At 47.8% G+C, this 23630-nt stretch overlaps 1 protein-coding gene across 2 annotated transcripts in view; it reads left to right on the plus strand.

Annotated features, from left to right (window-relative positions):
• The first annotated feature begins 651 nt into the window (after positions 1-651).
• Positions 652-23630, plus strand: part of LOC149343415 (bcl-2-related ovarian killer protein-like) — a 153795-nt gene continuing 130816 nt past the window's right edge. For both annotated transcript variants that reach the window (XM_089545904.1, XM_089545905.1), the window contains exon 1: positions 652-1453. In XM_089545904.1, the coding sequence (XP_089402030.1) occupies positions 941-1453 (513 nt within the window). In that variant the 5' untranslated portion in view covers positions 652-940. The remainder of the gene's footprint in view (positions 1454-23630) is intronic.

Here is a 23630-nt window from a genome sequence, read left to right on the forward strand (position 1 = left end):
CAGTCTCTTGAAGAGCGGTACTTTAATGATCTACAAAAAGTTCTAAGGTGCGTCAGTTGCACTGATGGTTTAGTTAAATCACAAAAGCACTGAAACTTATGAAAGCCCGCCTACCAAATGGTTACCTCTGCGTGTTACCACTTGCAGCGCGTAAGGGCGAAAGCTTGCTTTTTACCTTCCTCAGAATCTTCCAGTGACGTCCACGTTACACAAGTATGAAGCGAAGCAAAAATCCGAGAGGCAGCCATCGAGCTAACAGAAGTCTTCTTAACGCTACACGCCTTCTATTCGTGACTGTCACACTTCCGGCACGCCCAGCGCCTACCGCAAAATCACTGCTTTTCCCTCGTGAAAAATGCCACCGGCGACGACGAACCAAGAGTGGCATCAGCTCGTCCGCGATGCTCGGTTTAACTGCTGCACCTACAGCACCGCGCACGCCTCGCACAGGTTTCCGATTCGGAAACCTGTGCGCAGCGCATCCCCGCCACTCTCTCTCTCACTGCATCCTCTCGCTCGCACTATAACACATGTGGGGAAAGCAGCAGCCGGTGCCCGATCGAGAGAGAGAGAGACAAGCGTGCGCAACGCAACAACGGAGGAGCGACGCGGCGGCGGCCTCGTCCGATACCGGATCCGGCGGCAGCGGCGACACGGCAACAGCAGCGCCGTCGGCCGCGCGCACCGAGCAACACGATGACGGCGACGCAAACCGCCCGCCAAGCGCGCCGCCGGCAGTAGCGGCAGACGCCACTCAGTCCGCGCGCGGCTATCGACGGGTGAGGTCGCGGCAGTGGTCTCCGAGCAACGGCCGACGGTGTGCTTCTCCCAGGTCTTCTCACCTGTCTCACCTCTCTTCCGGAGTGCTACTGTGCGTGCGCGTTCGCCTCCTAGCGGCGCAGTGCCTGTGAACCACGCGGTCTCCGAGGCCCTCGCGCACATGGCCAACCTGCTGCAACCTCCTTCGGCCAACGGCAGTGTCGTCGGCGCCGGCAGTGGGGGCCTGTCCGCGCCTAGCAGTCCTTCTCTGGGCAACCGGCTGACCGTGCCAGGGTCCCAGGGTCCCCGCGACCGCAAGTACAGCCTCCCTCTTCAGCTGCAACGCAGGCCCTCGCTGTCAGGCTACGCGGCGGCTGTCGAGTCGGCTCGCGAGGATGCCCGCCGCCGCAAGTTCAGCCAGGTGGGCCAGGTGGTGTCGCACCGACTGTCCACCACCATCGGCTGGAAGGTGTACACGGTGACCACCCAGGAAGTGGCCGACCAGGCCAAGAGCCTCTGCGGTCGCTACTTGCGTGCCAAGCTCAAGTCGTGCGGCGCGGTGCACAAGAAACTGGGCCTGCAGCGACTTCGCAGCGTGAGCAACTTGAGCGTCGGATACCCCACCTCGGACGTGGCCCAGAGGTTGAGGCTTGTGTGCTCCGAGCTGGAGAGCTCGCACCCGGACCTCTACCAGGTGAGCGAGGGACGCCCGCCGCTGGCGTTGCGCGCGTTTGCTGTGATGCGTACTACGAGCGCGTAAAGAGCGGCAGAAACAAAACATACGATCGGTGAGAGCGTCATATGCCGTTCTGGGAACGGCGATGGTGACGCTTGCGCGAAATAGACGTATCTTCTGAGGGATGGCAAAAAAAAAAGGAACGGAACAAATGAAATAACTGCTGCACATTACACTGGCGACTTTTTCTTCCTATTACTGCTTGTGCTGGTCAAAATCCGTCCGCCCCTTGCTCAAGACACAAATTCTCCAGGGGACACCATGCTTCGTTTATTTATTTTCGAAGAAAGAAGTTCAAGGAATCCATTGTGCAAATTGGACCGCTCCTTTGCTGGGCCCTTTGTACGGCGCCAGTAAATCCGCGCTGCCTTTTCATCTGCACGTAGTGCTATCCTAGTCTTATTCTTCTGTTAGCCTGCAACTAATACTTCGCGCTACAAGCAGCGTTACACGAGTCGCAAATAAGGCGTATAACATCTAACGAAGGGAAGCTGTGCCCAGTGATTCCTTTTTCTCGGAATGCGGCCTCGGTATTAAGGCTAAGAGGAATGGGCAAGTTGGCTTTTCCCGCGAAATTTTTCTGATATGAGAATTGAACAAGTTGAGCAGGCATGTACTTATTTTGCATAAACTGCACGATCAATTTTGCTGCTACTTGGCAGCTTTTATGAGCAGTCCCGAGTTCTTTTCTAATTCTATATTGTGTTTCGCCTTGTTTATAAGTACAGTTAATCGAAATGCTTTAGTCAGATAAACTCGTCTGCAGTGAAGCTCTGCCCACATTCAGAACCGCTGAACAGAATTCCTCCATGACAAAAAAATTAGACCGTTGTTAAATCTTATAAGCTATACAAGAAGCTTAATGCGAGAATAAATTATAGGCTTAAGAAATTAGATGCCTCTGACTTGTTTCATAGTATCAAACATTAAAAACTGATTTTGTTCACCATGGTGATTGGTCAGCGAAGGAATACAGAACGCCGCGGACCGTGGCCCTCTGTTATCAACTGCTGCTTTGTTTTAAATTTTGTCCTACTGCAATACTTTCGGGCAGTTATGATTTCAACAATCATACAATATCAATAGCGCAATACTCTGCGGAGTGTATATGACCAGTGCGAGCTGCGTCTGAGAGAAATGAGATATGATGCTTGTCGATGTGGCTTATTGGCTGTGACGTGCTGTTCTCGTGCTAGAGGTGGCAGGTTCGATCCGCGACTGACATAAGTACCCTTCGTTGAGCGCCGTACAGAGAAACGCTTGGCAATGAGATTTATGCGCACCATAAAGGGCCTATATGTCTCAACCTTGGATCCGATCACCACGCCGTATGAGCTCACGTGCAGGGTTGGGAAATATATGCACTTCGATGTAAAGAACCATGCATCCTTTACCTGGGCATCCAAGAGAAGCTGGCACTTACGCCATCACAGTGGGTCAAATGGGAGTCGTAAACTCTGCAGACAAAAGTTTCGAAACGGTGACAATCAAACCTAACTAATCCTTTGCACACACTCAATAGAATAATCTTCCGTGTGGCTGCATACCGTCACGAGGATTTGAAGTGCGGTTTCTTTTTCCTCGAGTATAAACTTCGTGCTCAAATTTTCCGTCCCCTGCGGCCACAGGATGGCATTTGTCATTTTGTTTGTTTCGGTTCTTTTTCTTTCCGGCAATAAAGACAACGACGTTGACATTAGTGGCTACTCGTCGTTCGGACGCACCACTTCATCTAAGGCTTTCCTCTAAGAACACCTGCAAGTCGCCACGTGTGTCGCCTAAACGCGTATAAATGAGGCATCAATCGCCAGTGCAAATATTACCACTGCCGGAAAACGTGGTTCAGCGTCGCACACGTGTGCAAATCACCTCCTATAATGACTGAAAATTGGCTGGAAGGTGAAAATACATGCGTTATTTAAACGACTTATGTGCGAGCTGCTTTCCTCTCACAATGTTCTGAATCCTTTGACAATCCCACGATGGCTTCGGTTGCAGAATCAACGTAACGCGTGCAACTAAGACGGACAATGATGTCTTCAAATGTAGACGAGCGCTGGGGCGACGGGTCCAGCTCTCTAGGTCTAAGAAACACTGGCAGACCTTAGCTCTCATCAAAACCTGCAGGCGATACCTTGCCCAGGAGTTTCTCTCGCCATTAAGCGAAGTGGTCTATAGTTCTTTTTTTAACTCTGAGTAAATCAGCCATGTCTGTCAAAGTTCTTAGCCTTTTCTTGCTTTGGACAAGCTGTTCCCGTCGAAGACCTGTGAAGATGGGACTGCCATGAACGCTCCATGTCATTCAACATCGCATCGCGCGTGTGTTGAATGCCGATGTCACTGACGGGGGGCGGCCGGATTTGCAGCATTCAGAGCCAAGTAAGGCACTCAAGTCAAGTGGATAGCCATTGGCGGGTACTGCATCTTATCAATATAAGCTGCTCTCAACCACATCGAGATAACAGACATCGCACAGGGCGCGCGTTCTTTCACTTTACAGTGTCGCACACAGGCAGGCGTTACGAGACGGCGTTTTCAACACATGATCAAAGCAAAGTTGCAATTTGAAGTACATTAAATCGCGCGTGTAATGTTCACCGAGCATTGGATTATTTTTTTTTTCCCCTCTAGAGCACACGATTCGGCTCTTCGTGTAAATTGTTATATTGGTATCCGACGGGACATCCCCTTGTGTCCCTACAGTTCTGATCGGCCTCGCGATAAAGCGGTGCTTACAAGGTATGAACGCTGCAGCCGGGACTTCGAACACGAAATCCATTTGAGGAACAGAATGAGAAATCAGAAGCTACCGTTAGCTGCGAGAAAGACTGATATCATCCCACGCACTTCACCTATGGAATGCAGCTTATGCGGTCATCGAGAACGGACGAAAGAGGCTCTTATTTATACTACACCGTCTTACTATCGTACCCAGATGCTTTCCTGTTTTGGATTTGCGCAGGCAGCAGCGCGCAGAAACAGGAGAAGCGTTAGCAGAACTATGTTACGTGCGTTGCATTATTCAGGCGCGCCGACGTTGCAAGGCGAAATCAACGCCTCGCAAGGCGAAGGTCAATCCGTCATCCTTCGAGCCCTGCTTAGGCAGCTGGCTTCCTCCGCTCTCTCTCTCTTTCTTTTCTCCTCGCGTACCGTTTCTGATTGCGTTCGCGAATATGTCGGCGCAGCGCTGCCGGCGTCTATTTACGTCCTGCTGACCACAGCACATACTTCTCCGGTTGACCTCTCCCTTCTTGTTGTGTTGCAAACTTCTCCCTCTTCTTTTTATCAGACTGCAAAAACGCGAATTCCGTTTCTGAGTCAATGCAGGTCACTTGGGTAAAGTATATTGACCTGCGTACGTACCTACAGTTGGCGCTTAAGCTGGCATGCACACACTTAACGTAGCCTGCCGGCAGCGTTAAGGTATAAAATGACTGATGCACTCATCAAGACCGGCACTGTTATCAGCGGTTTCTTTGAGTATGCGGGATAACACAGTGTATTTTGGATGAGATAGAGGGTTCTGTCTACTTGACAACTTATGCAAAAAACAAAGAGGCAGGTCGTCCTCTTTCGCATAAAACTGTTCAGGTGAAAGGCTGCCACACAACTTCGAGACAACTGGGCAGTCACTATACCTGCGTGGTAGTATTATTCCTTAAACTTCTGTTTTCTGCGGCTTTTTTAGTTGCGTTACGAAAATATTGACATGTAATGGACTAGCAAAAAAACAGTATTAAAATATTTCACGCATTGCACGCATGCATCGAACACACTGCCCGTTTCCTACACTCTAAACAGAACGGAGTAGAAAGAGAGTATGCTGTCCTCAAGTGAACTCCATTTTACACAAACGAGTGCCCTAGAAGACAGCTTATTCCCTTTTCACTCCCATATAGGCGCATTCGTGTCTAGAGTGTACCTTCAGGTCGGCCGTGAAGCACCTTATGAATGGTTTAGTAACAACGCCTTGCTAGCGCTCGGGGGCTTGGTACAAACATTGAACGTACAGGCAGGACCAAAATAATAGGCAGCATGCTTCGGTGTTTGCAGTTTTCTCACACGTTCCGTTTAATAAATATGAATGTTTCTTGAGGTTATACGCGAGCTGACCAGCGGTATTTGATAACTTATGTGCCATGTAGCTTGTAATTTTCAGTAACACCTAAGAGGAGCTTTATCGCTGAAGCGTGAGCGCAATATTATTGACGCGCCATTGCACTGCTGCCCGTCGCATCATTGTTGGGAACAAAGTTTTAGCAACAATCGACCGGGAATTTTACCTGGGGCAGGGATTTAAATGTGTTAGGACTTATTGTGGATAGACTTGCCTCAGGCCGTGCAACTTCTAGAGCAAGGTCTCACTAAGCGCGAGAAAGAAAAAAAAGCAGCAGAATTCCCGCGTTCGAGCAGCATCCATACATGCAGTTGTTCCTCGCTTCATCCACCATACGTTTTCGAAGAAGCGTTGCCGAGGCGCTGAAGCGACTCTGGCTGGAAGTCGTAATTGCTCTAAAAGATGCATCGCATTGCGCGAGTCAATTTATTCGCGCTCGCTCGGTTGGTCGCGTGGCATCTTAAATTTTGAGTAGCCTTCCACCGCTGCTTTCACGACAAGAGAGGATGTCCGCTGTAAAACCGACAAAGTGGGTAGACTTAGCCCTATGCGTTGCAGCCGCGGTGTGTTAACGCAGGTGAAGGCTCGGCAGTAAAAGAAAAAAAAATCGACTTACTCAGAAATGCAATTACGCTGATGGAGTTACCTGGTCGGCTCCAACTACTACTGCTGCGATTTATGACACCGCTCTGTTCACTGTTCCTAGAAGCAGCGTCTGACATTGCCAGCTTCATTCTTCTGCGCTTTGTTGTTTTCTTCTCAACTTCAGTTTCCCGTTTCTAAGCGCTCGAAAAGCAAACGTCAGATAACAAAGGCCGCCGCGCGGGAAAGTTTTTGCTGAGGAAGAATGGGCGCAAAGCGAGATCAATAAATCGATCTTCGAACGCCTGTCCGGCTGATCGAAGAACGAAACGGACGCTTTATCTGGACTCGGCCGCCAAAGAAGCGTGTGCAACGGAAAAACAGAGAATGGCCGAGGCGCTGCGGAGCGTGCATTTTGATGGCGCGGGCCTTGCGCTTACCTCGACCGGTAATGGAGCCAAATGGCTCAGCGGGGAAGAAACAGTAGATGCCTCGGCCGCCTCCTACGTTTGTCATTTGTTCACGTTGAATTACTCTCACCGTTTGCTTTACCGTCATTGACATTTACTTTTTTCTGTTTTCTTGGAAAGGGGGAAAGGGGGGGGGGGGTCGAGCAGCGGGAGGAGATGCTTGGCACATTGATATCGGGGAGAACGCTGCCATATTTCAGCGTCTAGGCACCGCGGTCGCTTACTCAGTGTGTCCTCTTCGAAAGTGATAAGGAACGCTTTTTTGTTTTTCTTTCTTAATAGCACGCAGATTACAGCGAAGCTTAAGATTCGCAGTTATGACCCGTACTGGCTCTTTCTGGTTGGTCGCTGCAGCGTAATGACGATAATTTGTTTCGAAAACGTTCGCACAATCTTTAAGAAGAGGGTTTCCTATGCAGAAATTTCTTTTTTGCACGCAAGTCTGCGCGGCAGGCGCTGCTTGCCCTGTACTCAAAAGAAACAAACTTGTAGGGAACGCAAGAATAGCAACTGGGAGATCTGCATAAACCTCTCCGTAACCTCAGATACATCTTTCACACATATGTATATACTTACGCAGTTTATATAGAAGCCCTTATATAAACTACAATTTATCGAAGAGAACTTCACCGGGCTTCTTGAATTTGAAACTAACGGATAATATTGGTCAATCTAGAAGACATCGTTTAAATCAGTAAGCGGATGATACCGTTCGTCATGTGTTCACACTGAAACTGATGAGCGACTCTCGACTCCTTTTTTTTCCTCACGGAAAGCCTACTGTGAGTTCTAGTTTGCATCCGAAATTCAAGGCATGACGTTTGTTTGGGCCGTGATTCAGAGTCATGCCCTGCGTGCACAACAGTATACAAAAGACACTACAGTTAACAAGCTGCCATCGCGAGCTCATGCGACCAAGCTGTCAGCCGTGCAAGATCAAAAGACTTTTCGATGAATTACTCAAACGCCTCTCTTTGCTGCGCATTCGTTTTGCAGCTTTCCTCGTTATCCTGCTCTCTTCGTATTATACATCTCTGTACAGTTTCTTCTTCAAGCATTTGGAACGCTTTCCAACCTAATTCCCCGGTCGTTTGAGTTGCCGGGCAGGGCTTTTCTTATAAGGTCTGTTTTGAGCTTTTTCTGCAGCTCTTTTTCAATACTTCTACTTATTGCAGTAGAAGTAAACGGTGCGAAAATATATAGATCACGTCACCCGTTCTTGTTGTCACGCGCCGTTCGTACTGAGCTGCCGTCATACCATTTATTTTTCATCCCTGGGATGGCCCTGCGAGTATGGGGGCTTGCGCTAGACTACGTCGCTGAAGCTTGGTTTTCCAAGACGACTTCTTCTGGTTGGAAGAATGGGCGCAGCGTCCAAATGTCGCTTTTCGTGCGGTTTTGGAGCTTCTCGGTACGCAAAAAAAAGAACACACAAAGAAAGTAAGAAAAACGGAAGGCTAAAGCAGCAACGTGTTTACAGAGAACATCACCTCATGTGCTTAGTCGGCGAGAAGGAGGACAGAAAAGTCTAAACCATAGCCCTGCCGGGCATCAAATACCCGTCTCTCAAACATCACCTCGCGAAATGACCGTGCGAGTCAGCCAGCTGGAAAGGTCTAAAAACGGGGTTTCAAACAAAATTGTTGGATTTAGAACTGCACGCAAACTCTGTTTTTTTTTCTTTTGCTCTAGATCAACTGACACCGTCAACCCGCTTCCGGCGAGTAATACTGACTGCGCAAACAGGTTCTGGACTGTTGGGCACAGGAACTGCACACAATAAAAAGAAAGAACGGGCGTATAAGAACGCAGCGCTCTATTTCACAGGCTACAGTTTGACTGTTTACCTCGTCATGTCGTACCACGCCAGTGGTTGGCACGCTTGAGCTGCGCTGGGACATGTGATTTCTGCGTAAAGCATGCATCTTGGATGCTCTGGAAGAATACAAGGGGGTTGGCAGCCTAATGTTAGACACAGTCAGCCGTGATGTCCTATACCAGAGAATGCAAAGGAAATATCCTATCTTTGGAGAGAGGATCATAAAGTTCACACAAAGAGGCGCAGACGCGGGACCCTGGGTGTAAAGCAGTGTTCGGGCATCGATCGAAGAATGCACAGATTTGGTAATGCCTGCTAAGAACATTAGGGTTACTGTTTTTTGCTTCGGAATAAGGGCTAACAAGAGATGATCGCAAAGCAATAATTTAGGATTGTCGACTGTACAGTGTCGTAAAAGGGTAAGTTCTATAAAAGAAGAGCTCTATCGTTTCGTGGGCAGAAGTTTTTTCCAAGAAATTGGCCCGGAAAGGGAGACATTGGGGACCGAGCCAAGACAATAAGTGGATTTGGTTTGGTTTGGTTTATGGGGTTTAACGTCCCAAAGCGACTGAGGCTATGAGAGACGCCGTAGTGAAGGGCTCCGGAAATTTCGACCACCTGGGGTTCTTTAACGTGCACTGACATCGCACAGTACACGGGCCTCTAGAATTTCTCCTCCAAAGAAATTCTAGCCGCCGCGGCCGGGATCGAACCCGCGTCTTTTGGGTCAGCAGCCGAGCACCATAACCGCTGAGCCACCGCGGCGGCTGGACAATAAGTGGACATTAAGGAGTTATGTTCTGCTAACGAAAGGGTTAGAATCTTTTCATCACTTCTATGAGAATGAAATCGGCGTGGCGCAGGTGCTCGTAAATTAACCACACTTCCTATTTAGGAACGAGGCTGAGAGGCAGGCAGAGAAACCATCATTGAAGCATCAAGTCCGCTGCAATGGCGACGGGACAGTTCTGACGTGGCGGCATGACGGATGAAGTGACACTTTTCTAAAACGGAGGAAAAATGTGGCGCAAGTAAAAAGTTGATTGGAAAATTTCACAATTCGCGCTCTCTCCAAAGAGAGACGTGCCCAACGCAAGATTGTGGCTAGCGTACGAGGTTTCCCAAGAGCGTAAGGACGTTGGCAGAGCGACGAACGCGAAGACGGAACGGTACCGTTCCATCTAACTGGTGCGGGTAAACAATCTTTGCCTCAATAGGTCTGCACCCTTTTATACAGCACAAATTAGCTTCCAGTGCAGGCTTCCTACTAGGATGCATCAACCACGACCTCAGAGTTCCAGCATGTGGGCCCCTAGTCAGGATCAGGACTGAGACATATCCGGATCAGGACTGAGACATGTCACTAACAAATCGACAAAAAATACCGCAAAATGTAGGACCTAAAACACTGTGGACAAAGTGAGTTCGGTTCTCGATTTCAATATGTTATGGCTCTAGATATAAAACCTGTACATGTTGTTTTCCCGGCGTCTAGTGGCACAGAATCGGGCAGCGTACGAAGACTAATTAGCAGGGCATAAGTCTTTTGTCTATTATTGAAGGCAGCACTCGCGCTTCTTTTTTCTGGCCTTCGCCAGGAAAAACAACACGACAACAAAGACAGGGAAGCTGGCTTTTACATGCATCGTCCAGTGGAACAAGGGGCCATTTGTGTGCAAATAACAACAAAAAAGAACGCCATTGTTCAACATTCGGGAACCTCGCGTTGGCGGTCGTGCTTCAGTTACGCAGCGCGCGTCTCAAAAGCCCCGCCCCACCTCACATTTGAATACGACTCTGCATGCTCTTAAACAGACTGCACGTGGGCGCACACAATGCAACATCAAAGGGCGCCGTTCAGACAAAGCCTCTCAGACGATTAAGGCAGCTGGGCCGCTCCCCTCTTAGCGGGACCCCTACCCCCCCCCCCTTTTTTTTTCATCGTTTTCTCTTTACACGTGCTAGATAAAAGGGTTTCCTCTTAGTGGTGAAGTTGAAAAAACAAATAAAGAGACAAAAAAAGAAACTTGTGGTTCAGTGGACATACAGGCTCTATTAAAGCTCGGCTTACACTATGCGCCATGGTTCCTGAAAAGTTGCTTACTTCTTAAATAGCATAAAGATCTGACCACAGATCTTCTTTTCATTGCAATACCCCCCGAAAAGCGGTATTCCAGCTCCGAAGCAATAACTTACGAAACAGCGCACTTGGCAACAGGCTTCTCGATTCCCCGAGCGTTTGAGATCGGCCGTACACACTTGAGACACAGGGAGCTTATACTGAATTCTTCAAAAGAAAGCGCCTTGTATACCACTTCAACAAAGCCGGTTCTTCGTAGTTTTCTGGAAGTTATATATAGTTGGAAGCTTACTTTCATTGAAGGTAGCACTGCAGTCTGCGTGCCGTTAACTTGAGGACTTTGCTCGTATCGCACCAGCCGGGACTAGCACGTTGAACATTTTTGCAACTTAATGCCTTATATGCTACACCTTCGATCAGTGTGCGATCGGCGTACGAGTATGCTCGTTTTCGAGAGCACGCGACATGCGCCCCATGGATGAAGTGCAGGAGCTACGTAGGCTCCCGGGGTCACGTGACCTGCGAGCTGTCGCTGATGGCGTGTGATAAAAATCGGCTGGGTCAGCCAAACAAGGGGACGCTTTAGCGACATTGAATCGCATGTTAACTAGAAAAAAAAAACTGAATGCTGTGGGTGGTGCAGAAAATGAAATGATATAGGCATAACGTAGTGGTTCCGAGATATGTCAGTTGCAAACAAAACGCAGTCATTGTTAGCTGAGAAGTGAATAGGCTTGGAAATGTTGGGTACACATCGTTACACGGAAAACAAAGAGCGTATTCAGGAAACACCTAGGCCAGACAATGCCCATTAACTGAGGCAGATGCAAAGAGACATTCGTAATCAAGAGCCATCGGGAACTCCCGCTGTAGCAGCTAGCACACGAAATTTCATACGTGGGAGGTCGCCTGTCTTCTATGAAGTAGGCTGTGATACAGGGAAACTCGAATTAAGATTTATTTTATTTATCGATTTCCATGTATATTAATCTATTTGTTTAATCTCGTGTATAGCTTCTGATCCTTATTAGGCATCGAAAGATTGCTTAGGACCACCTCTCTTTATTCAGGTGGCGTACACACATTGCATTGATAAGGAATCCTCCATGGCCAACATCATCCCTTCTGTTTGAAGATTTACGCCTGCCATGGTTTAAGAAGGGATGGATTCGAGCATGACGTTTCTAGGGAAATTTCGAAACGCAGCACGTTGCGAAAATCCCGCTCTTCGCGCGATTCGCGCAATATATTCTCTCCGCAGCCCTGAATTAGCGGCTGTCTCAGCAGCCGTGTGTGTGGCACCCCGCCCTAACGACCACCGCCACGCGGGATATATATATTAAGATGCGGCCATAGGCTGTCGCGCGAGCCTTGAACCTCCATTGCGGCAGAACCTCCATTGCGGTTCGGCGCCCGCTCCTTGACTGCCGATTATTGCATCATGCATTGGCGTATGAAGGAAACGGCACACGACCGAGCTGCGCTCCGTAACCTCCAAAGAGCCATTTCCCGAAGCCATGAGCTCTACTTGACACCGCAATTAGCAGCAGGGGAGGGCATTCACGTAGTCTACATTCTCCCACGTTGGAGGTATAATGCGTTGTGTCGAGCCCCAAAATTCATGTGCATTAATTTACGCGGTGAATGCGCCCGTTCGAATTTTAAAAGTCGCATTTTTTTTATGCGGTTTAACGTCCCGAAGTGACTCAGGCTATGAGAGACGCATCTGAATTGTTTGCTGCAGGCGAACAGACCGGATTTCAGTAAGAGCCTGATTTTTAGGAACGGTGCCAAGAGAAATAGTTTGTTTGCTGAGGGGCGTCTCCATCTTTTTCAAAAAGGCCTTATTCAGGACTTTTCTTCCGCTCCATCCTTCTCGAAGAGAAACCAGAACTGTGTTGACAGGATATGCCAGCTGTTTTCGCGAAGACTGCGAAAATTTTCTTAATGTACGGAGGTCGAAATGAAAAACAAAAATATTTTGAGAAATAATTTGTCAGCCGCTGCGAACGTTAGTTACTTTTAAAATGAGGCTAACTTGCCAGTAAAATATAATTACTAATTATTTTTCATTAGCACGTTCTGATGTTTTGGGCCAATTCCGAGTTCGTAGCTACCGACAATACCATGCTATACCAGTTTTTGAAACGAAGAAACCGTCGTTTTTAGACCCGCCGCGCTGGCTCAGTGATTATGATGCTCGTCTGCTGACCCGAAAGACACGAGTTCGATCCCGGCCGCGGCATTCGCATTTCTGTGGAGGCGATATGCTAGAGGCCCGTTTTCTGTGCGATGTCAGGGCTCGTTAAGGAACCGCTGGTAGTAGAAATTATCCGGAGCCTATCACTATCGGCATCCCTTCTAGCCTGAGTCGCTTTGGGAGGTTAAACCCTATAAGCCTAAACCGGAGACGTCGTTTACTAAATCCTACCAGCGCGAGCAAATCTGTGCTTCTTTTCCTCACAAACCTGAAACTGAGCTCCTGAGGTGCACCGCAAGTTCAGTGCAAACATAATGTCTCGTGATGACAGGCTGCAATAGCTCTGGCGCACTGTTCGAACTGCCTGTGCAGTAAGACAAGGAAAAAACTTTCCCTGTAGATGACGAAAAAACACAATTACTTCATTGCTCGTTTGCGAGGCGACTCTGCTTGTACATTTAATTATCAGTTATTGACTCGAAGGCGCGTGCTTTTATACCTTGAGACATTCCGCTGCATCGGCGTGATTTCGGAACCCCAATGACTGCCCAGTGCACGGTAGGGTTGGCCACACCGCAATGAAGACATCCGAAGCATCGCCGCAAACGGCTTCCCCGGTAATTACTGGATGTCTGGCGGCTTACCACGGCACTGCTGGCACGATGGCGTATACGACGAGCCGCGCACCATCTCTGCGCGCGGCGTCATCTTGTTCACGAGCGCAAACACGTCCTTCGCATGCGCATTAGCGTGCACATCAGCCGGTAAACAAAACGTGCGGTACCTGCCCCGCACCACCGCTAGCGTCGGGTCGTTACGCTTCACTTGATCGGGGCCTTTCGTTTTCTCGCTACGACGGAGCATCTAACTGCCGATGCGCCCTTGGATCTTGAGGCGGCTCGGAGACCGTCGCTCTACCGTGACGAGCCTCGGAGAGACAGCACTGCGCACAGCGATGTGTAATCTGCTCATAGGCAGGAATTGTGTCCAGAGCTTTATTTTGAAGGAGAGTTTGTACTGACTCTTGACTTTTTTCTTTTAGCGGAAATCAAAGCCCCTTTGCCAAGATAAGCGAATACCACGGCAGTCGAAATTAAAACACTTTTTTTCTTATACAGTAGTCTTTGTTTTTCCTGGTAGACGATCGCTGTAAACTATGACATTGGGGACAAGATAGGCTGCGTAGTTAGCAGAGCAACTCTATAGAACACCTTGGACAAAACGACTGCCGCGCCGCCTAGGAGGCGTGTAGTGGCATTAACGAGCGTGACGTCACCAGAATGAAATGGGTATTCTTAAATTTGAGCGTGGTAGCACTGAGTTGTGTAAAAAAATTCTATTAATAAACTGATACTACTCATATCGGTCACAGCTACTACCAACGGCTTTTGCCGGCAACACGGCTTCCGTTGCCAGCTGCATGGGATTCCGTTGGCAGCTCGGTTTTCGTTCGCAGCTTCGGTGGCAGCAGTGCAGGAGTCTACCTTCAGGAAAATATTTGAAGCGGTGATGAGAAAGAAAGGTATAGACGTCCAAGAAACGGTGACTGGTTGAAATAAAAAAGAAAAACGCCTCGTATGTGTCTTTTAGTAAAATTAGCAAAAGTAACGCTATTTATTGCTCTCAGCCCTATCTATAATGTGTAGTATAGCCATTCCAGGCGATGTTGACCGAGTCCTTGGAGAGCCGCCAAAATTTAACAAGGCATGCCGAAACCGTCGGCTTTTACCTGACTTTCTTTGCGAATATAAAATACAAATTCCTGCCTAAACCGCCATTTTCACCGTTCCGATTTCCGTCATAGGAAACGACATATAAGAATGTGTCGAAACTTTTATACTCATCTCCGGCAGTAGATTGTCTTTTTACCGTTCTTTAAGTTACGCCTGCAAATTATACTGACATATTACATTAATGGCAAAAAGCTAGAATAAGTGGATGTTCCGGGCTAGATGGTTCACATTCAAAGCCAAGCAGCGCAAAAAAAAAAAAAAAACAGAGACGATAACTTCGTCCGGTGGACTTGTCATATCGCTCTCTTTTTTTTTTTTTTTTGGCCGCATACATTTGCATTCAGGTGGAAGGTACAATGTTCTCCGTTTCGGTGCTGAGGGAAGAGACGGAAACGGTGGTTTTAGGGACATTACAAGTGTCTGTCAAGTTCTTTTATTTTTTTAATGATTCGAACAGAATTCAGCGTATCGCAGTGCTCACTCACGGGCTCAGTGCACGAAGGTGAAGGCGGTTACGGACACCAGATATTTAATCTCAGAAATAGCATGGATAGGACTGCATACTTTTGTTGTTGCAGATAGGGCTGGAAATAGACTGCAAAAGTTGAGAAGTAGATCAGTTTGATCTGGGCCTGCTCATGTATAGCTTGCGTGGTACCAGCTGGGGCGAATGGACCGATATATTAATGACAGATCCCGAGACAACGTGGCATCACTCAAAGGGAACCCAACTAGTAACCTTGCTCTGCATCATCGGAAGCGCAAGTGCAAAGTAAAAGTCGGGCATACTACACTGATAACAAAATTCAAGAACAAACGAGAGCGTGAGATTGAGGAAGCACTGGCGATCGATGATAGCGGACCAGAATGCGTCAGCACGTCTCCACTGAACTGCGAAACCGAACAGAAAAAATTCTTGCGCGGAACTTAGACGCAGTAAGTGTTCTAAATTTTTTTAGGAACTTCTTTTGTTTTCTCGCCCCCATATATTTTGTCGGCCTCATCTTTATAGTTGTTGTTAGTTTCAGGTTCGTCTTACGCTTTCTCACGTATGTTTTCGGCTATTTTTGAGCTTACACCACGCAAGTTAAGAATTATGAATTGAAGGGAGGGACAAAAACTTCACGCCTAGCGCCTGCCTGCATGTTAGAGGCTGCAAAAAAGGTGCAGCTTTCATTCATTCATGCTGTTTTTGGTTGCATTCACTGCGTGCACTGCATAGCTGCTTTTCCACGTTCGGCGAGGTTCGGGGAAAAAAAAAAAGTCCTCTGAATGCTCTTGACGCGACGTTCCAATGAGCCTGTGCTCTCCTTTGGGGTTGTATTTGAGAACAAGCAATTCGTCCTCGGCATACACGATAGACCGTTCTACTATGTGCGAGTTCGCGATAGCTGGAGGTAAAATATATTTCTAAATAGCTGCTGGAATGGCGCGCGTTACACAGCTTATCTCCAGCGGCTTATCTCTGCCTTCGGCGTGTTCAGTTGTCAAGAACCTCGGTGTTCAGTCGAGCACATTCAAATCCGTTAGTTTTAATCTCTCCCATTTCCCTAGACTTATAGCGTCTGTGGTTTTAATTTTGTTTCCTTCCTCTTCCGTGTTGTACGCGTAATTGCCGCTAATTTAGTCCAGCTACCGGTCCGTGCACAAATCATTCCTATTCTTTTTGCTCCAAAGGAAAGGCGTACTGCGCGGAGCGTAATAGTTGCTATTAATAGCCGACGCTCGGCAATCATCCATCATTGTGTAAAGACAACAAATGGTGTTTGGGCTCATTGATCGAGTCACGCGCGTCGGCGCTCCGACAGACACTTTTCGGGCGCAAGAAATGCACAAGCAATAGACACAGTCCACCTCGCGTGTACCTTCACAAAGCAGAGATACAATAACAAGCGAAACCTGCAGCAAGCTTAATTGAGCGTGGCGGGGAAGTACGACATCAAATGGAAGGGAGCGAACCTAGCGGGATCCTACCGATCTGCGGCCGAACCCGCGCACTGGTGCACGTCGGTAATTAAGCCCGGCAGCTCTGGTCCCCAAGCCCGGAAGGATGGTTTAGAGTAGATCCGGGGGGACGCTGATTAGTGCGAGCAACCGCTCGTGAAAATCGACTGCGCAACCTTCCCTGCCTCTATCCTTCTGTTCCACGTACGTTGGCACGACAGACAGTTCGCCTACTGTTGTAATGAGGAACTTAGACGTGCGCGGCGCTTGTCTAAGTTTGGGGAAGTGATGCACGCACTATAGGAGCCTTAACCGCGTCGTCCTTGCAATAGCACAAAAGCGGAACTAACAGCTATTAGTGTGGATGTTCACATGTGGGTGGCGTGGCACATGGGCCTCTGTGTAACGAGTGATTCCTTTATTCTACCCAATTTAATTCTCGTCATACCCTGCACCGACTGTATAATAGGTGCTGGGTCGTGGTGCTTGAGGTATTAATTGATAGCTTAAACGAATAGAATTAGAATGGAATCATGCTGTTATCTCCGCCGTATTCTGAAAAAAAGTCATCATGTGTCCTTGTCACGCTCAACCTCCTGTTGGGAATCAGCTGTTTGTTTGCGGATTGAGGCCGGTCGTACGCACGTATTTCATGTGCGGGGTTAGTGCTCACTTGGTGGGGGCATGAAGATACGTGTATGGTACGTTCTAGTACGTCTTCCGTGGCCGTCACTGAAAAGACGGCACTGTTGTGCAAGAACCGACGCAGCGCCATTTTGGTATTGTAATGGTATTTCTACGACCCATTAAAATGTGGTCTTAGGGCACTATTCCTTCAACTGAATCGACCAACTTAGCGTCTTATTTAGGAAGGGGTATTTGCATACCTATATGCCGGTTTCTGTTAGCCTTGCCTGTAATTACTTCTCGCCTTTTTCTGGCACAGAAATTTGGTGACCGTGATAACATCAGCCACTCGCTGAACCACCGTGGCGAACAAACGTGTCCAAAACAGTACAACGTGCGCAGATCCTATATACCTAACGCACGCTACCTGGAGAAAATTGGCAGGTTTTTTTTTGTCTATGCATGTAAATGTCCTACATGTTAATGCGTAAACGCAATTGACCTTCCAACATCGTTCAAGTAAGGAACGAGATTAGTTTCATGCCCGAAGCGGGACCTGTGTTGTTCTGGCCGCGCCTGCAACCGACGACAATTCCTGTCGTTTCAGGCGGGCATGTTGCGACAGAAGGTAAACAGTGAACGGTGTAACGGCGCGACAGAGTTAAGACAACATGAAGGAACACACACAACACTTACTTATAGTATCGTATATGTAATTACTCAGTGAATCCGCGTATATATAATTACTCAGTGAATCCGCTTACAACAACTATCGGAAGTGGATACCACGCGCACAACTGGAAAAGCGCCATCGTCGTCTTCTTTTGTAGGTCCGGCGCATGCCCAACTCGTATATGTGTGTCGACACATATCCTAGCAATACGTTACCATTTAAAGCGAATTAAGTGAGCGAAGACCGTGGTTTGTTTTCGAGTTGACATACCTCCTCATGCGCATGAGCATTCGCCGCTGCAGAGATGCTACCAACAGTCTAGCGAAATAAAAATAAAGAAGAATTAAGAATAAGTGACCCTAGGCAAAAATTTATAAATGTTTGATGTGCGTAAGCAAAGTCATGTCGGCCTAACTATGCCTTATTTGGGGAGACTGCGTCTGGCTCACTCAAAATGGAGGTCGCGAATCCGCGATCGCTGCACTGCGGAGGCTTGCAGTCACTGGCGTCGCGTTCCGTGGAGGCGAGCTGACAGCAGAGCCTCTCCCATCTCTCGCCTCTCACGCAATGCATCCGCAAGGACGTTCTGCTCCCGGGCGCCGCTCGGCGATGTTTAGTATGGTTCACGAGCGGTTCGCGTCGGCAGAGACCCCATAGCAACGCGACCTGCCACTGCCATCCCTGTGCCGTAGTTATCGTACTCAGGCTTATTGCAATAAGGGCGTAGATTACAAACCTGCCTCCAAAAGTTCCCAGGCCAGCTCGCGTGCAAAATAAACACCAGATTCATGGTGTCGTTTCGCTCTATGACGCCTCACGCCTTGTACGCTGTCTAAATTTATTTTTCTTCCGAGCTCCAAATTAGCAGTCGTGTAAACACCGAAACCGCACATTCTTGAATTGTTGCGAAAACTGCAGAACAGGCGTTACGCAGGCGTAACACAACAGATGTAAACTCCAGAACAAGGATGCCCCGTCCGGATACTTGCCATGTAGGCTATCGGTCCAAATAGTTTGTACAAACTTTCCTTAGATAAAGACAGCCCTTGGTTTATTTCCCGCGTTATCGTATGATCGTATGGCTTTAAAGTAAAAAAACCTGAAAAAATTGGCGTTTTTTTTTTATTTCTGCATTTAAGAATAAGTTTGCTGTGCACGGATCACTCCGACTGATTGAATGATTGTCATTCATGAGCTCGGATCTGTTTTTTTTCTCTTAGCAGGAGCGTGAAAACCCGGAAGGCTCTTACTCTTTTGAAGTTAGCACTAGGAGGACGTTGCTATCAGAGTCGGTTGTAATAGGACTATGACCTCGCATGCAGCTTCCTTATTAACGGCTGCTGGTTTTTTTTTTCCTAATAATTGTCCAGGCTGATTGACAGCCCACCAACACATATGCGAGGGGCTGCTAATACAACTGCGTCATTTTCGCTTTGAGCTTCTTTCGCGGTCACATCATGGCGGCCGGGTGCGGCGCGCGCCATATGCGACCGTTCAGCGTCGCGACATTGAATCTGTCCCTCGCGTGCATTGACGGAGGCGGAAACTCCGCCGACCCTGATCACCGGCTGTTCAGCCTCGCGCAGATGACGAGCGATCGAGCTCGACTGACGGAGGTCGCGGTTGTTTTTTTCCCGTCAGCGCTTTCTTCTTTTATTCCTAATTCGCGACATCGGTCTCTGTAGCCAGGTGTGCGAGAAATATTGTCGCTTCCTGGCACTCTTCTTTTTTTTTTTAGAGAGTCAGTTGTTACACCAAAACACTTCGTTTCCACCTACCCGAAATCTCCCAATGAGATACTGGGGCGGGAATTCTGAACGGGACGAATGCCTGACCAATATGGCATATGATGATAAGACCAATTACTCACACATTCCATTAGCTGTCATATGGAATTAGTTGTACGCTTCAGTAACGCTCCCCGTTATTGAAACCCTGAACGCATCCTGTTGTCACGCCCTCCTGTCCATTGTCGGATGCTCGACAATAGACAATATTCACTCTATCAATCAGGTGATAGAAAAATGCGCAGAATATAACCAACCCCCTATATATAGCCATCATTGATTACGGGAAAGCACTTGACTCAGTGGAAACCTCAGCTGTCATGCATGCATTGCGGAATCAGGGTGTCGATGAACTTTGTGTGAAAATATAGGAAGATATTCATAACGACTGCACAGCACCATAGTCACTCATAAATAGAGAAACAAAATTCCAATAACGAATTACTGCAGAGATCAATAATTACGGAGTTCAGCAGTAATAGTTAAAAAGTCAACTATTCATTATTCGTAAACCAGCCTGCTAGTTAGGACGTCTTAGATTTGTTCTGACGCACTACACCGCTGACAATGCTATGGTGGAAAAAGCGCTCCTCTGACTCAAGAAGCCTATTTTTAAACATCGTCTAAAGTCTTAGGTGAAACGCCCTGTATACAGCGGATGAGCCTCACCGCGATACACGAAGCGCTGATGTGCACAAAAGAATCTGAGTTCCTAAGAAACGTGTGGACAGTAAACGGGGAGGGCAAACGCGTGCTAAAAGTTCGTGTACGCTAATGCTTTAGTCGGTTGCCAAAGGGAGACAGCCGCGATTTGAAAATATGCTGAAGTGCATGATAATTCTTGCAGAGACAAACTCATATAGGAGCGTTATAATGTTCCTGTATCGAGAACAGCAGGCATAATAGGGCGAATAAGAAATTGCTGCAGAATTACTTGAAAAAAGGCAAACTTTTTAAAGTTCTTTTCCGTTTCGGCTTAATAAGTGCTGTCGTAAAGTTTGCGGTGCATACTGTGTAGCTGAAATTCGCATGCATTGGCACGTGCTGTAAAAAGGAAGTCTACTGAAAAGTTACGAACATCACCAGTTTCACAGCTCATATCAGGTCGCACGCATCGAACAAAAAGGGGCAAAAAGCCTTATCAGTTACAGTGCATCCACTTTCACAGAACCGTGTCACATGTTTCGTGCACCGTGTCACGCCCCAAAGCACTATCAGGGCACTTATCTGACATCTCACGCGTAATCATCGTAAGTACCCTCTCGATGGAACGATTTGTGCCCTCGATATCATGCTTTCCTTACCATTATTCGAAGTGGACAAAGGTTATTTTCAGGGAAAAGCTTTCCAAACCTTTTGGCCAGCTTCGTTAATAAAGAGGGGGCAATGACAGCGATAACTAACCGCTTGAACTCAAGATGACGCTCAGCTATCCCTGTAAAACCATATGCGCAAAAACAGCCGCCGCGGGGGCTCAGTGGTTATGGCGCTTGGCCGCTGACCCGAAAGACGCGGGTGCGGTACCGGCCGCGGCGGCCGAATTTCGATGGAGGCGAAATTCTAGAGGCCCGTGGGCTGTGCGATGTCAGCGCACGTGAAAGAACACTAGGTGGTCGAAATTTCCGGAGCCCTTCACTACGGCGTGCCTCATAGCCTGAGTCGCTTTGGTACGTTAAATCCCCCGTAAACCATAAGCTATATGCGTAAAAACAAACTGCAACAACCATATATTTCGATGGTGAAATAAAACCAATTTTCTCCTACGAGTCCTCTACAGCCCTTAACCTTGCTCCTTATTTATTCCGCCAAATCTGGCGTGGAGGACGACTGTTAGGTAGGTCAGGGGAAATATACACGCCCAATGAACGTATGTGGAGCAACACCGTGAACCAAGTGACAGCCATGTTGGCGCAGCTGTGGCGTGCAGCAGTGTGGGCACAGCTGCGCACGTCCTTCGCAGCTTCCCGCTCACGCACATGCGGCAGCGTTGCCATTGAAGGCCTCGTCCTGGTGGAGTGACGTTGCCTTGCAGCAGCTGTGTGCGCAAGGCTGTGCTTGCCTACACTTTCATGTGGTCCTCATGGAGTCTGAACAATGTCGATGGTTGCGCGGATAAAGGACAAATGAGTGCGATAGTACCAGCTCCAATAGCGGCCCCGTACTCGCCGGATGTGCGTTTTTTTTAAATCATCGGGATGTTGCGGAAGCCGGAACACGTTTAGCAGTAAAAGTTGTTGTGCACTGGCGTGTTGTCCTTATAATAAGTGGAAATAAGTTGATAATTAAATGTTGTCATTCGTTCTGCAGTTTTCGTAGATTCCTAATAATTTCGTTTTTTTTGTCGTAAAGTTAACAGCACATCAAACACCGTTACTTACACTCGCGTTTCTTAAACGTTCTCTACGAATGATACTGCAAAAAAGCAATGCGCGTACGAATAACACGTCTCATCTTCACGCGGTATGTGGCGCACTTTCTCCACTTACTTGCTCTTAGCTGTTACCGATGGGCTACATAGCGATGTGCTTAACGTGTCGACAGTGGTCATATGACAGTGGCTACTACGTGGTAAGAGTTTTTGCGCCACCGTTCCGCTGATCCTATATGGCAAGTACCCCTACAGCACCTGTCTTTGTGACACCTTCGCGCCTGAACTCGTGTAGTGTACTCTTGTCGATGTATTCCGGTAGTTTCTCCCATGCCGCTCAATGCTCGTCAAGGCGTGTGAAGTAAACTGTGCAGAAGAACGTGGCGGACACATGAAGAAAGTTTCGTGACCAAACATCGGCAAGAAACAACAATCTCAGGACAACACTAACACTGGAAGACAGGCTATCATGGCCCCCATTTAGCCCGAAAATTATGTTTCAAGGTTCGAGGGTTTATTTCCGCAACAAGATGTTGCGATGAAATGCAGGGGAAAAAATTGTACAAACAGCTTGATAAGTCCTAGCTTTCTCTCTACAGAGCGGCATTGACGGTAGCGGAAGTTTGACATCAAACAAAAAGACAAAAAGAATTTTAATAAGAAAAATACGTGTGCTCAGCATGGAGGAACACGAATGTACGCGCATCATACAGTACGCTTGTAGTATAGAAAAACAAAACAAAAAACAGCATGAGTTCAAAAGATGAATAACGGCAAAGTCATACGGATATGGACTAGGAGGCGTAGGAAATCAGTAAAGATACTCTAATTGACGCAAGCCGGCAAAATGTCAGTAGCCACAGAACTATTACACGAATATTTGGCGCAATACTCTCACGGAGATATCAGACAGGGCAGGATTGTCACGGCAGTACAGCTGGTTCACTAGGGCAGGAAACGTACATTATATTGCATCATTGGTGGGACCTGTTTCTTCTTTCACTCCCACCTTCCTGGCTTCCCTTTTGGCGTGGTTCAGGTGTCCGCCGAGATATGTGAGACAGATACTGCGCCATTTCCTTTCCTCAAAAACCAAATTTTATCATTGGTGAACCGTAAATTCTTCTAGCGAGGTCCAAAAACAGGCTATTTTAAAACGAGCTTCAGGCGCAGAAGACAGTGTCGTGCTTACGCGCGAAGGTTCCAGGTCGAAGAATCGAAGTAGGCCTTTGATCTGCAAGACAAGACAAAGGCGGCAACAGGAAGCCGTGGTCGTTCATCCTATTCCTCGGAGTCATGCTTCCAGATAAAAGACCGACGGTGCTCGAAGGAAGACCCGCGATATGGGGGCTATGGCTGCACCTTACATAATGGAAACGAAGCCAAGTTTATCGGCCAGGGTCACGCCTGAGAGCTTGCTGACAGACGTGGTGTGGAGCTTGAGTGCTCGGAGAGAAATGCTTATCTTTGCGGAGAACAAGAGGCACTTCCCTGGTCATCATCAGATAAGGGTTCACGCCACACGTATTGGAGAAAATTTCCTGGAATATGATCGAATTTCGGCGTTAGTTACAGCTATTGCAGTATATTTTACCAGCGCTTTGAACTACACGTCATGAAAACATTTGTGGTCAGTGTGGTCCTACGGAATGTCATCTCATCCCTTCGCTGCTATATTGATGTTCTCTAGACAAGGATCGAAGAGGGCGATCATTAGAAAACTGTTTATCATAAT

The sequence above is a fragment of the Amblyomma mixtum genome, chromosome 5 (genome assembly GCF_055824585.1).
Source record: "Amblyomma mixtum isolate Tamu chromosome 5, ASM5582458v1, whole genome shotgun sequence".
In the NCBI taxonomy this organism is placed as follows: domain Eukaryota; kingdom Metazoa; phylum Arthropoda; class Arachnida; order Ixodida; family Ixodidae; genus Amblyomma; species Amblyomma mixtum.